The sequence below is a fragment of the Notothenia rossii genome (genome assembly GCF_949606895.1).
Source record: "Notothenia rossii genome assembly, chromosome: 3".
NCBI classification, from domain to species: domain Eukaryota; kingdom Metazoa; phylum Chordata; class Actinopteri; order Perciformes; family Nototheniidae; genus Notothenia; species Notothenia rossii.
Window position 1 is genome coordinate 41749612 of NC_136901.1, and position 14962 is coordinate 41764573.

At 45.3% G+C, this 14962-nt stretch overlaps 1 protein-coding gene across 1 annotated transcript in view; it reads right to left on the minus strand.

The window, feature by feature from the left end:
- Positions 1-573: 573 nt before the first annotated feature.
- Positions 574-14962, minus strand: part of LOC307033210 (complement C3-like) — a 36424-nt gene continuing 22035 nt past the window's right edge. The window contains exons 16-22 of the mRNA XM_079671596.1: positions 12965-13094; positions 12283-12351; positions 2439-2636; positions 2218-2335; positions 2020-2108; positions 1756-1895; positions 574-986 (exon numbers count right to left, since the gene is read on the minus strand). Of these exons, the coding sequence (XP_079527722.1) occupies positions 687-986; positions 1756-1895; positions 2020-2108; positions 2218-2335; positions 2439-2636; positions 12283-12351; positions 12965-13094 (1044 nt within the window). The 3' untranslated portion in view covers positions 574-686. The remainder of the gene's footprint in view (positions 987-1755; positions 1896-2019; positions 2109-2217; positions 2336-2438; positions 2637-12282; positions 12352-12964; positions 13095-14962) is intronic.

The window sequence follows — 14962 nt, forward strand, 5'->3', positions numbered from 1 at the left end:
GTATATACGAGCAGTGAAAATGTGCAATTATTAACACACGGAGTTGCATATTTCTCTCAAATAGCATGGGATGTTGGTTATTTTCTCCATCTAGGATGACACCAAAAGCCTCCCAGATGTTGGATTTTGCTCTTGAGGAAGTGTATTTGAAAATGCTGTATTCTCGAGCTTCGCCTTCACCTCCGCCAGAGCCGTATAATATAATTATATTATACGGCTCTGACCTCAGCCATTTAGAATGTGGCACGCTCAGCAGCAGATTGATGCGCTGCAGAGGTTATGATTATGCGCGGGGAGAGGTCTGAGGATTTAAATTATTATTACAACACCCGCATCATCTTTGTTTTACCCAACCTGTGGTGGCCGAGCCAGTCCATGTGGATGTCAGTATAACACACATTCTGAGCGCGCCGTGCCTATGTTTTTTCACTGCTAGTTTATGCTAACTAGTACATTAAAAAAATAATAAAATCATTAATGACGTTTCAGCTCAGACCCCACGCTTAATAAGTCTCCCCCTGGCCCACCTACATTTCTCCAGGCCCACCCACACAATAATTCCTGTTTTACGCCACTGATTGACACTGAGGTTTTTAAAGGATTTCTAAATGGCTTGTTGCTTGAAACTAAAAGTAGTAACAAGAATATTACATCCATAATGTTACAGACCTCGGATGAGTACTTTTTTATGGCAACTTGAACATTTTACTGCAATAAGAGAACAATTCCACATGGTGTAATAAAAAAAACATGACATGGAGTCTTTTTCTTACCACCACTCGCAGCTTCTTCATAATTCCATCATTAAGCGATGAATCTTTAACAGCAGCTTTCACCTCAATGTGGAATTCTCCTTCTTTCATGGGAATGATAATGAAGGGCACAGATTGGGTAGTTTGAGCCCCAATTCGGACCTCCTGGCGATACTTTCCACGCTTTGAAGCCGAACTGCAAACATTATCCACCTCAATCAGATCAACCCGCACCTGGAGAACAGGACAAAGATGGACTGGAGATTGTGAAGTTGCTCAAAGATAAAGACTATGATTGAGGATACAATAGGATTACATCAGTTTTATTTGAGGTCATCTATCAATAATGCTTTCCTGATTTTAATTAACATTTGATGATATACCGCGTTTTTACAGGATCAATCTGATCTCAATAATAAACTGTTAATAATGCAGTAAGGTTTCCCGCTGATGAGGCATCTATCGTTTTCCCATCCCAGTTCAGACATGGTATCCCCTAGCATTAATGTAGCATCAGAGCGTCACCTGTGGCATTTTCATCCCACAAAATATGGAATTGATAGCTACAGTCGCTACATAGAGCGTCCTTTTCAAAGTAGATTGATGAAAATAGCTATTTTTGAATACTTCGTGGTGTTCTAATAAACACTGAATTGATCAGATTAAGTGGCCCTATCGTTTTCACGAGTCACGAGTAGACATGGTATTACTAGAGCGTTGTTTGGATGGGGACCGCGACATTCTATTTTTACATCCACGCATTTATTCAGAGCTACGTCATGCTTTTTATCAGGCAGGTAGGCCTATAAATTAAATCTACACTGGGATGGAAAAACGATAGTCGCAGGCCAACCACTATGTGAGCAGGTATGAAAAGTCTAGAGTAGGAAGGTTATTCACTCTCTTTTTTGATACAGTATGTCAGTTGAATATTTAATGTTGATTTTGCCCTTTAGTTTAAAATGTTCTCTTGCCTCTTATACTGTATGTAACATAGACTTACAGTTGCAGGATCGGGGCTGTAGTTGTGCAGGATTGCCTTAACTTCCAGCTGCTCTCCCCGGACAGCAGAGTATGGCAGCCTGAGATCAATGAAGAATTCCTTCTGGACAATCACCTCTAACGAATCACCAACACAGATTCCTTTAAGATGAGAGGGACAATAAAAAGGGATTACATAGAGAAAGAGAGAGAGAAGATTTAAGGGATAAAAAAAGTTCAAGCTTAGATTCCTTAACGAAACAGCTTTCAGCCACCGAATCCTCACCGTGAGTAGTTGACAGACTAATGCCAGTAAACTGCCAGGTAGTGATTGAGTCTTGCAGTGGAATATTTTTAGTCACTGATGTGGTATGACTGAAACAAAGAATAGTGTTAAATCTTTGGGAGGTAAGTGTAGACTTCAATTCTAGTGGCGTCATTATTGAAGTTAATGTTTTTTGTGTGTGTATGTCGGTTGACTTACCATGGGTTTGGTCCAGGGCAAGCAGGAAGTGTGATATCTGACCACAGCCAACTTTCAGGGAACTTGGTGCGAGAAACAATTTCATTGCTGTCAGTGTAACTGTTGTCATCCTCCTCACCTAGAGCGTCAAACATATTTTCATTCAGAATTTTGTGTGACTACTACTATGGCAAAAAATGATCACCCAGGGCTTCAGCCCATCCCTTATCCCGGTCTCTTACTGCGAGCCAGTTGAAGGCTCTCCACCTTGCTGTCAGCTCGCTGGTTTTCCATGTCCTTGCAGCAGTGCAGGAAGGCTGCTGCACAGGCTTCACCATCAACAATGTACTCTACACGCCTTTCACAGGTGTAAGAGAGGAGGGTGTCCCTCATACCATCCAAACAACAGTCCCGTTGCAGTTTTTCTGTATAGTTACTCACTATAAAAAAAAGGGTTTTGAAGAAGAGACAGAGAGATAAAGATTTGTGCAGGAAGGGTAAACTTGAAACAAAACATTTAATTCATTTGTTTAAGAATAAGATACAATACGCAGTATGAAGGAACACATTGACCTATTAACTAAATGAAAATAAAGTAAAAATAGTTTTCCCTTTTGACTTTCACAATACATACTCTAGCATGGCTTGGAAGAATAATCTGAAACCACACCATCTACAAACATGTGGAGAGCCTGAACTGCCACAGTCTGCTTCTCTCCCTGCCATCTGCACCACGGTAACTTCACTCATCTCCACCTCACACCTTATTCAAGCCAGCATATAAGCCTCTTTTGCTCAGTAACTCATTGACAAATTGTCCTATGCTACTGATGTTGGACTTTCCAACACTATTCCGGACTGCTTCCTTGTTGCCTATTCTGCCGGCCCCTGACCTTCCTATCTCATCTTTACCCCGCTAACCTAGATGACTTCAAAGAAGTCTTCAGTTGAGTCAAGGCGAGCTCTCCTCCTCCACCCATATAACTGTGCTATTGAGCTGCAGCACAGCATGACCCCTCCCAGTTGTTGTCTGTACTCCCTGTTTCAAGCCTTCATCCACCGCTGTCGCTAGACCTAGACTCAAGCCTGAGCTACTCCCCACCATCCATTGCTCTCCACACCTACAAAAGGGGCTTCTTGTGGGACTCTACCTGAGCCTTCCCTCCTGAAGAGGAGGAGGTGGACACATTGATGTATCTGATTTGTATTATCGTCCTTAAAGAACCATTAACATAAACTGTGTGACGGAAGCATAGACTGTATAAGAAGTAGATGTAGTTACCGTGATTTCGGCCATCAGCTTGTTAACTACAACTTTAAAGCTAAGGTCTGCCATGTTGGCAGTTGCCATCTGTTAATTAGAACAGGGACACATGGATTTAAAATAGACTATACTACTCGCGTATAGTTTTTCCAATATTCACGAAACGCTGTATACAAATTTCTCTTATGATTGCGGACATATTTCAAATTGGCTTTTATTAGCCCCGCCCCCGACAAAGTCGGCCATTTTCAAAAATGTTCGTTTTTCATGCATTTTAAGCACATTCTTGCCAACTCCTTCTAGGGGAATGATCGGAAAAGTTTCAATCCAGGACACCTTCAGCCCCTATCCAATATGATGTTAAATTGAGAAGAAAATTTTTGATAGCTCAATCATGTAGGTCGTAAGTTAACAGCGAATACACAATTTTTGACGATTTACATGTCGCAAATTACTCCAAACTACTCGCATATAGTTTTTCTGATATTCACGAAACGCTGTATACAAATTGCTCTTATGATTGCGGACCTATTTCAAATTGCTTTCCATTAGCCCCGCCCCCGAAAAAGTCGGCCATTTTGAAAAATGTGCGTTTTTCATGCATTTTAAGGACATTTCTGTGGACTCCTCCTAGGGGAACGATCGGAAAAATTCCAATCCAGGACAAGTTCAGCCCATTTCAAATGTGATGCTAAATTGCGAAGGTATAATTGATCGCTCAAACGATGAGCTCGTAAGCGAACAGAGAATGTTAAATTTTTGACGATTTACATGTCACAAATTACTACAAACTACTCGCATATATTTTTTCCGATATTCACGAAACGCTTTATACACATTGCTATTATAATTGCACACATATTTCAAATTGCTTTTCATTAGCCACGCCCCCCAGAAAGTCGGCCATTTGGAAAAATGTGCGTTTTTCAGCCATTTTAAGGACATTTTTGCAAACTACTCCTATGATCGGAAAAAGTCCAATCCAGGACAAATTCAACCCCTATCCAATATGATGCTAAATTGCGAAGAAAATTGTTGCTAGCTAAAACGGGGAGCTCGTAAGCTAACGGAGAATGTACAATTTTTGACGATTTATATGTCAGATAACCTACTGACACCTGCCTGTCTGCCTGCAACATCAACTCACACACACACACACACGCACCTACTGTTAGTCCAACAACGCCCTTTGCTGGGGGCATATTCATCACAACAGACACCTATACACTCCCTAACCCTAAACCCACTTAGGGGCAATGGATGTCCACTCGGAGACGACCGACAGTGGTGCGGTTAGCCAAAGTGACAGACCTAATTTTACCCTATTTAGGGGCAATGGATGTCCACTCTCGGGAGACGACCGACAGTGGTGCGGTTAGCCAAAGTGACAGACCTAATTTTACCCAGGGAAAAGTGGTGAAAATGAGAAAATGTATCCGAAAATAGTGCCTCATAATGCGGGCATGTGGACAGTAACCAGAGACTCACAGGCACACACACATGCAGAGATCCAGGGGGCGGAGCACATGGCTTTTGTTACCCAGCAATTGGTCTCTGAAAGGTTGGGACACTCCACAGATGGCGCACACCCAGAGCAGTTTGAAACCATTTGAAATTACTCTCAGACATTACCTGGAAGAATGCTTGCATGTGGACAGTAGCCAGAGAGGAGCAGGCTGCCCCCATTTAGGGGCAATGGACGTCCGGGGCGGGGAGACTCCACGGAGGGCATATACCCAAAGTGACAGACCTAATTTTACCCTATTTAGGGGCAATGGATGTCCACTCTCGGGAGACGACCGACAGTGGTGCGGTTACCCAAAGTGACAGATCTAATTTTACCCAGGGAAAAGTGGTGAAAATGAGAAAATGTATCCGAAAAAAGTGCCTCATAATGCGGGCATGTGGACAGTAGCCAGAGACTCACAGGGACACACACATGCAGAGATCCAGGGGGCAGAGCACATGGCTTTTTTTACCCAGCAATAGGTCTCTGAAAGGCGGGGAGACTCCATGGATGGCGCACACCCAGAGCAGTTTGAAACCATTTGAAATGACTCTCAGACATTACCTGGAAGAATGCTTGCATGTGGACAGTAGCCAGAGTGGAGCACGCTGCCCCCACTTAGGGGTAATGGACGTCCGGGGTGGGGAGACTCCACGGATGGCGCACACCCAAAGTGACAAAACAAATTTTACCCAGGGAAAAGTGGTGAAAATGAGAAAATGTATCCGAAAATAGTGCCTCATAATGCGGGCATGTGGACAGTAGCCAGAGACTCACAGGCACACACACATGCAGAGATCATGGGGGCGGAGCACATGGCTTTTTTTACCCAGCAATAAGTCTCTGAGAGGCGGGGAGACTCCATGGATGGCGCACACCCAAAGTTACAGACCTAATTTTACCCAGGGAAAAGTGGTGAAAATGAGAATGTATCCGAAAATAGTGTCTCATAAGGCGGGCATGTGGACAGTAGCCAGAGACTCACAGGCACACACACATGCAAAGATCCAGGGGGCGGAGCACATGGCTTTTTTTACCCAGCAATAGGTCTCTGAAAGGCGGGGAGACTCCACGGATGGCGCACACCCAGAGCAGTTTGAAACCATTTGAAATGACTCTCAGACATTACCTGGAAGAATGCTTGCATGTGGACAGTAGCCAGAGAGGAGCAGGCTGCCCCCACTTAGGGGCAATGGACGTCCGGGGCGGGGAGACTCCACGGATGGCGCACACCCAAAGTGACAAAACAAATTTTACCCAGGGAAAAGCGGTGAAAATGAGAAAATGTATCCGAAAATAGTGCCTCATAATGTGGGCATGTGGACAGTAGCCAGAGACTCACAGGCACACACACATGCAGAGATCCAGGGGGCGGAGCAAATGGCTTTTTTTTACCCAGCAATAGGTCTCTGAAAGGCGGGGAGACTCCACGGATGGCGCACACCCAGAGCAGTTTGAAACCATTTGAAATGACTCTCAGACATTACCTGGAAGAATGCTTGCATGTGGACAGTAGCCAGAGAGGAGCAGGCTGCCCCCACTTAGGGGCAATGGACATCCGGGGCGGGGAGACTCCACGGATGGCGTACACCCAAAGTGACAGACCTAATTTTACCCAGGGAAAAGTGGTGAAAATTAGAAAATGTATCCGAAAACAGTGCCTCATAATGCGGGCATCTTGACAGTAGCCAGAGACTCACAGGCACACACACATGCAGAGTTCCAGGGGGCGGAGCACATGGCTTTTTTTACCCAGCAATAGGTCTCTGAAAGGCGGGGAGACTCCACGGATGGCGCACACCCAGAGCAGTTTGAAACCATCTGAAATGACTCTCAGACATTACCTGGAAGAATGCTTGCATGTGGACAGTAGCCAGAGAGGAGCAGGCTGCCCCCACTTAGGGGCAATGGACGTCCGGGGCGGGGAGGCTCCACGGATGGCGCACACCCAAAGTGACAGACCTAATTTTACCCAGGGAAAAGTGGTGAAAATGAGAAAATGTATCCGAAAACAGTGCCTCATAATGCTGGCATGTGGACAGTAGCCAGAGACTCACAGGCACACACACATGCAGAGTTCCAGGGGGCGGAGCACATGGCTTTTTTTACCCAGCAATAGGTGTCTGAAAGGCGGGGAGACTCCACGGATGGCGCACACCCAAAGTGACAGACCTAATTTTACCCAGGGAAAAGTGGTGAAAATGAGAAAATGTATCCGAAAACAGTGCCTCATAATGCGGGCATCTGGACAGTAGCCAGAGACTCACAGGCACACACACATGCAGAGTTCCAGGGGGCGGAGCACATGGCTTTTTTTACCCAGCAATAGGTCTCTGAAAGAAGGGGAGACTCCACGGATGGCGCACACCCAGAGCAGTTTGAAACCATCTGAAATGACTCTCAGACATTACCTGGAAGAGTGCTTGCATGTGGACAGTAGCCAGAGAGGAGCAGGCTGCCCCCACTTAGGGGCAATGGACGTCCGGGGCGGGGAGACTCCACGGATGGCGCACACCCAAAGTGACAAAACTAATTTTACCCGGGGAAAAGTGGTGAAAATGAGAAAATGTATCCGAAAATAGTGCCTCATAATGCGAGCATATGGACAGTAGCCAGAGACTCACAGGCACACACACATGCAGAGATCATGTGGGCGGAGCACATGGCTTTTTTTACCCAGCAATAAGTCTCTGAGAGGCGGGGAGACTCCATGGATGGCGCACACCCAGAGCAGTTTGAAACCATTTGAAATGACTCTCAGACATTACCTGGAAGAATACTTGCATGTGGACAGTAGCCAGAGAGGAGCAGGCTGCCCCCACTTAGGGGCAATGGACGTCCGGGGCGGGGAGACTCCACGGATGGCGCACACCCAAAGTTACAGACCTAATTTTACCCAGGGAAAAGTGGTGAAAATGAGAAAATGTATCCGAAAATAGTGCCTCATAATGCGGGCATGTGCACAGTAGCTAGAGATTCACAGGCACACACACATGCAGAGATCCAGGGGGTGGGGCAAATGGCTTTTCTTACCCAGCAATAGGTCTCTGAAAGGCGGGGAGACACCACGGATGGCGCACACCCAGGGCAGTTTGAAACCATTTGAAATGACTCTCAGACATTACCTGGAAGAATGCTTGCATGTGGACAGTAGCCAGAGAGGAGCAGGCTGCCCCCACTTAGGGGCAATGGACGTCCGGGGCGAGGAGACTCCACGGATGGCGCACACCCAAAGTGACAAAACTAATTTTACCCAGGGAAAAGTGGTGAAAATGAGAAAATGTATCCGAAAATAGTGCCTCATAATGCGGGCATGTGGACAGTAGCCAGAGACTCACAGGCACACACACATGCAGAGATCCAGGGGGCGGAGAAAATGGCTTTTTTTTACCCAGCAATAGGTCTCTGAAAGGCGGGGAGACTCCACGGATGGCGCACACCCAGAGCAGTTTGAAACCATTTGAAATGACTCTCAGACATTACCTGGAAGAATGCTTGCATGTGGACAGTAGCCAGAGAGGAGCAGGCTGCCCCCACTTAGGGGCAATGGATGTCCACTCTCGGGGGACGACCGACAGTGGTGCGGTTAGCCAAAGTGACAGACCTAATTTTACCCAGGGAAAAGTGGTGAAAATGAGAAAATGTATCCAAAAATAGTGCCTCATAATGTGGGCATGTGGACAGTAGCCAGAGACTCACAGGCACACACACATGCAGAGATCCAGGGGGCGGAGCACATGGCTTTTATTACCCAGCAATAAGTCTCTGAGAGGCGGGGAGACTCCACGGATGGCGCACACCCAGAGCAGTTTGAAACCATTTGAAATGACTCTCAGACATTACCTGGAAGAATGCTTGCATGTGGACAGTAGCCAGAGAGGACCAGGCTGCCCCCACTTAGGGGCAATGGACGTCCGGGGCGGGGAGACTCCACGGATGGCGCACACCCAAAGTGACAAAACTAATTTTACCCGGGGAAAAGTGGTGAAAATGAGAAAATGTATCCGAAAATAGTGCCTCATAATGCGAGCATGTGGACAGTAGCCAGAGACTCACAGGCACACACACATGCAGAGATCATGTGGGCGGAGCACATGGCTTTTTTTACCCAGCAATAAGTCTCTGAGAGGCGGGGAGACTCCATGGATGGCGCACACCCAGAGCAGTTTGAAACCATTTGAAATGACTCTCAGACATTACCTGGAAGAACGCTTGCATGTGGACAGTAGCCAGAGAGGAGCAGGCTGCCCCCACTTAGGGGCAATGGACGTCCGGGGCGGGGAGACTCCACGGATGGCGCACACCCAAAGTTACAGACCTAATTTTACCCAGGGAAAAGTGGTGAAAATGAGAAAATGTATCCGAAAATAGTGCCTCATAATGCGGGCATGTGCACAGTAGCTAGAGATTCACAGGCACACACACATGCAGAGATCCAGGGGGTGGGGCACATGGCTTTTCTTACCCAGCAATAGGTCTCTGAAAGGCGGGGAGACACCACGGATGGCGCACACCCAGGGCAGTTTGAAACCATTTGAAATGACTCTCAGACATTACCTGGAAGAATGCTTGCATGTGGACAGTAGCCAGAGAGGAGCAGGCTGCCCCCCACTTAGGGGCAATGGACGTCCGGGGCGAGGAGACTCCACGGATGGCGCACACCCAAAGTGACAAAACTAATTTTACCCAGGGAAAAGTGGTGAAAATGAGAAAATGTATCCTAAAATAGTGCCTCCACGGATGGCATGTGGACAGTAGCCAGAAACTCACAGGCACACACACATGCAGAGATCCTTGGGGCGGAGCACATGGCTTTTTTTACCCAGCAATAGGTCTCTGAAAGGTGGGGAGACTCCACGGATGGCGCACACCCAGAGCAGTTTGAAACCATTTGAAATTACTCTCAGACATTACCTGGAAGAATGCTTGCATGTGGACAGTAGCCAGAGAGGAGCAGGCTGCCCCCACTTAGGGGCAATGGACGTCCGGGGCGGGGAGACTCAACGGATGGCGCACACCCAAAGTGACAGACCTAATTTACCCAGGGAAAAGTGGTGAAAATTAGAAAATGTGCCCGAAAAAAGTGCCTCATAATGCGGGCATGTGGACAGTAGCCAGAGACTCACAGGCACACACACATGGAGAGATCCAGGGGGCGGAGCACATGGCTTTTTTTACCCAGCAATAGGTCTCTGAAAGGCGGGGAGACTCCATGAATGGCGCACACCCAGAGCAGTTTGAAACCATTTGAAATTACTCTCAGACATTACCTGGAAGAATGCTTGCATGTGGACAGTAGCCAGAGAGGAGCAAGCTGCCCCCACTTAGGGGCAATGGACGTCCGGGGCGGGGAGACTCCACGAATGGCGCACACCCAAAGTGACAGACCTAATTTTACCCAGCGAAAAGTGGTGAAAATGAGAAAATGTATCCGAAAATAGTGCCTCATAATGCGGGCATGTGGACAGTAGCCAGAGACTCACAGGCACACACACATGCAGAGATCCAGGGGGAAGAGCACATGGCTTTTTTTACCGAGCAAAAAGTCTCTGAGAGGCGGGGAGACTCCACGGATGGCGCACACCCAGAGCAGTTTGAAACCATTTGAAATGACTCTCAGACATTACCTGGAAGAATGCTTGCATGTGGACAGTAGCCAGAGAGGAGCAGGCTGCCCCCACTTAGGGGCAATGGACGTCCGGGGCGGGGTACTCCACGGATGGCGCACACCCAAAGTGACAGACCTAATTTTACCCAGGGAAAAGTGGTGAAAATGAGAAAATGTATCCGAAAATAGTGCCTCATAATGCGGGCATGTGGACAGTAGCCAGAGACTCACAGGCACACATGCAGAGATCCAGGGGGCGGAGCACATGGCTTTTTTTTACCCAGCAATAGGTCTCTGAAAGGCGGGGAGACTCCACGGATGGCGCAAATGGACAAGCCTGATTAAAGCATATGCAGGACCCCAGTGAGCTCCAGACTATGTGCATTGTGTTAGGGAACCCTATGAATGGTGTACATGAGTGTATACATGTTTTAAATAGTAGGATACCTCCAGGGCGCATCACCACATTTTACAAGCCAGGGAAGGTGCATGGATCCTGGGTAAACATTGATTAAGTGTTTTTAAATGTGTGGAACAGTGTTTTGTCACTTTCAAAACTCTCCTGTCATTGACCGGAGAAATTGGATCGATGTTGTATTCAATTTGGCCATTAATATTCCAGTGAGACGAAGTACGTACATTGACCGGAGTGATCCCATGTTAATTTTGTCCAAAGACCGGAGCATTCCCTGACCCTACTGTTTATTTGTAGATATCTCCTAAAGCCTACAAATAAAGTGTGAAATGTGGGCTGCCTGTTACATATATTATTGAGCGATATATATTATAAACAGCAGCTGTTCTCACTGTAAACATCGTGTTACAATGAAAGCAGTTGTATTAAAAAAAGAAATAGCCTAACATCCAGGGGAGATGTAATTAGTGAGTAAACAAACGGTTAAGGGCAGAAAGTCTGATGCACATTTTATCATCTTAAAAAACTTTTAATCACAACGGGAACTGTTTGCAGAGCTGTGCTTCGTTGACATAAGTCCAGCCATGCGTCACGCCTCTTTTAAACATCACTGTTGGCTGAAATCGACCCCGGAGGATACATCCCTCGGTTATAGCTCCTCCAGAGAGACTCCTCTCTCCTCTCTCCTCTACATCGTTGTACCCTCGGTTATAGCTCCTCCAGAGAGACTCCTCTCACCTCTAAATCAGTGTATCCTCGGTTACGGCACCTCCAGACAGCATCCTTGAATATCGATCCTCGACGAGCCTTTAGAGAAATTTGTTTTCCTTCGAGACGGCGCGCCAACATCCGTTTCCGGGTCGATGCCGGAGGACCTGGGACGCGAAAATTAGAGAAATGACAAACGGCTCATTTCCGAGGACTCGCGCACGTTTGCTTGACGCCGGAACGACCGGCTGCCCTCACCGATAGGCGCATGGACGCGAGGGCCCGCTCATCACTGCGCGCACAAGTGCGACCGCAGTTTTAATATTTGAATTGAAATTGGTGAAAGAGTTCAAAACAAAAACATATGGTCACCCAAAATTGGATAATATCAAACCAAAGGAAAATGCCTACTAGCTACTTGACAACCAAAAGATAGCCGCAGCCTAAACCATACTCTGGTTTTACATGTATTTTACTCTAAATGGGAACCTAGGGATTGAGAACATAAACTTGTAAGAAATACTTTTCAGACAGATGATAACAGGAAATGAGGTTATTGCTTTGTAAAGAGTTATGGTTCTTACGTAAGCTGGTTCTGACATCCATGATTGTAGTTTCTCGTTTCCTCCTGCTCTGTGCCGGACATTTCAATTCTGGAAAAAAGCAACGGAGACAAAATCTTTTACAGAACTCAACAATATTCAATATACCCTAAGCATTGTATAATTGATGTGGAACTTTTAAAATCAGAGTGAGGTGATTTCTCTGGTAGGACACATGAACAGGGTGTGGGGGTGAGAACATTTGATATTGAACGTCTGATTTATGTAAATTACAAACTTTTTTAGAATAAGTGCTAAAGGTGGTTTTTAAAACCGCCTTATAATAAGGACAATTCAGCTCATTGGCCAGTCACCATGCTCAATGCAAACTTGGAAATGCCTCAAAGACACATTTCCTACCCAGATATAGTATCTGACCGTTTTAGTTTTCCATGTTTTTCTAAATTCTTTCTAGTGTTCAATATTTTTCTACCAGGCAAATATTTACAAAACATCCAAACAGCAACGAACCATTTCAGAAACACCAAGACAATCTGCGTGACCATAAAGGGGAGCCATAAAAAGACCCTTTAGGATGCAGTTCTTCTACTGAACACAATATGCTCACTTCTAAAGAAGCACTTGACTGATGGTGATGAATAAAGGTGTATGTGCTCACTTTTTAAAACTATGTTCAGGGAAGGGGAGAGTAAAGTAGTGTCACCTTGTCTGTAAGCAGTCCCAGAAGCCGTGTTGGACTCAAACAGCAGCCCAGCGTCGTAAAACACACTCATACTGTCCTTCCCTCCACCTGGTGTGCAACCTGTGTCGTACTTCTCTACAACGTCCCACACCTGAGCATATGAAAGTCATTCACACACAAATAAATAAACAAGACTTAAAGGCAAGAGGTTGACATATCTGGAAGCTCACATTAAACAGGGTTCGTACGGGTGCTGGAAATCCTTGAAAATGCTTGAAATTGTACGAGGTGTTTTCAAGGTTTGAAAAGTGCTTGCATTTTGGGAATGGTGCTTGAATTTGAGATAAAGTGCTTGAAATTATAAATGCTTTACTTCGCTCTTTAGATTAAAAGAAAATAAAGAAGTCGGAGCGCGCTTAATTGCTTCGCTTTTACATAAAACAGCTCCGCTCCGGCCTTCCCGCGCTATGCACGTGACCTGCAAGTATTTTTGTTACGTGTGACCTGGGCATTCTGATGAGAGTGATAGATGACAGTATGCCAGGAGGTTGCCGTTTCAACGAGCGGTGGCTAGCAGAAGACAAATACAAGCCATGGCTAAGACGAGGGCCAAGCCCACGAGTAGCCTCCTGCAAAGTTTGCAAAAAAGAACGATGGGAGAGTACTGACAAGCCACATGAAAGGTACGCCGCAGTAGAGCATTTTAGATTAGGCTAACGTTGCATGTTACGTTTGTTTAAGCCAACGAGCTGAATAGCGAACTCGATTAGGGATAATAATAATAATTGCAGGGGACAATCATTTCAGAGGAGCGTACCTATGTTATGATCGTTACAGTCGCCATCCTGTGGTGTTCAGAGGATGAAGCACTCACTGTTGTAATTCAACCCAGTCTCACGGCATTTCGTGTTATAGTCACGAAATATAATCTATTGATTCGACACAGAACGATTTTAAAAGCAATGTATTTCTACTGGTAGTATGTTTTGTGCCTGAACCAAATGTGACTTGCTCTATCGAAATCAGTCAGATTGGCCCGAAGACACATTTTCGTTTGTATTACTGGTCTTGGGGAAGCTCGCGAGTGTGTGTGTGTTTGTGTATTTTTGCGCAAGAAACACTGGCTGTTGTTATGCCTGCTGTGACGTTGAATTACTCTGTTCTCCGCTTGTAATTATGCCATCACAAGCTTCAAAGTTGTATTTATCATCTTAATTTGCCGAAACAAGTTTAATATTCTGAAAACCAAGACTTTGCTTATTTGAAAACAGATGAAAACAAACACGAATCAATAGATTACATTTCTTTGTGAATATAACAGGAAATGACGTGAGACTTGGTTGCGTCATTAGACCTTAGCTTGTTAGTATGTTGTTATAAATCATAAACTGAGGATTCGACTGCGTCGCTATGGTTGATACTTTTAGAAACAGGCTTTTATATAAAATCTTGAAGTATTATACAAGTAAAACTACTTTAATCCCATCATGTAATTGTAGCATGTAATTGTAGAATGAACACAGTCTTCCTTTGAAGATATATAAGTCAGGTGCCTTGAGTAGTCAAAATGAACCACAAATCATTGTACACATTTTTAAATATTAGTTACCTTTGTGAGTCTATTTTTATGCAGCTCTAAGTGATTTTGTGGCTACAACTCAGGCTAATACGCTACCAGAGGTGGAATAAGTACTCAGATATTGTACTTGAGTAAAAGTAGAAGTACTCAGATCTTGTAGTGAAAGTAGAGGTAATCAGATGTTGTACTTGAGTAAAAGTAGAAGTACTCAGATCTTGTAGTGAAAGTAGAAGTACTCAGATCTTGTACTTGAGTAAAAGTAGAAGTACCAGAGTGTAGGAATACTCTGTTACAGTAAAAGTCCTGCATTCAAAATGTTCCTCAAGTAAAAGTAGAAAAGTATTATCATCAAAATATAGTGAAAGTAGCGACAGTAAAAGTAGTCATGTGCAGATTGGTCCATTTCAGAATAATAGATATGATATGTTTTATAATAATTG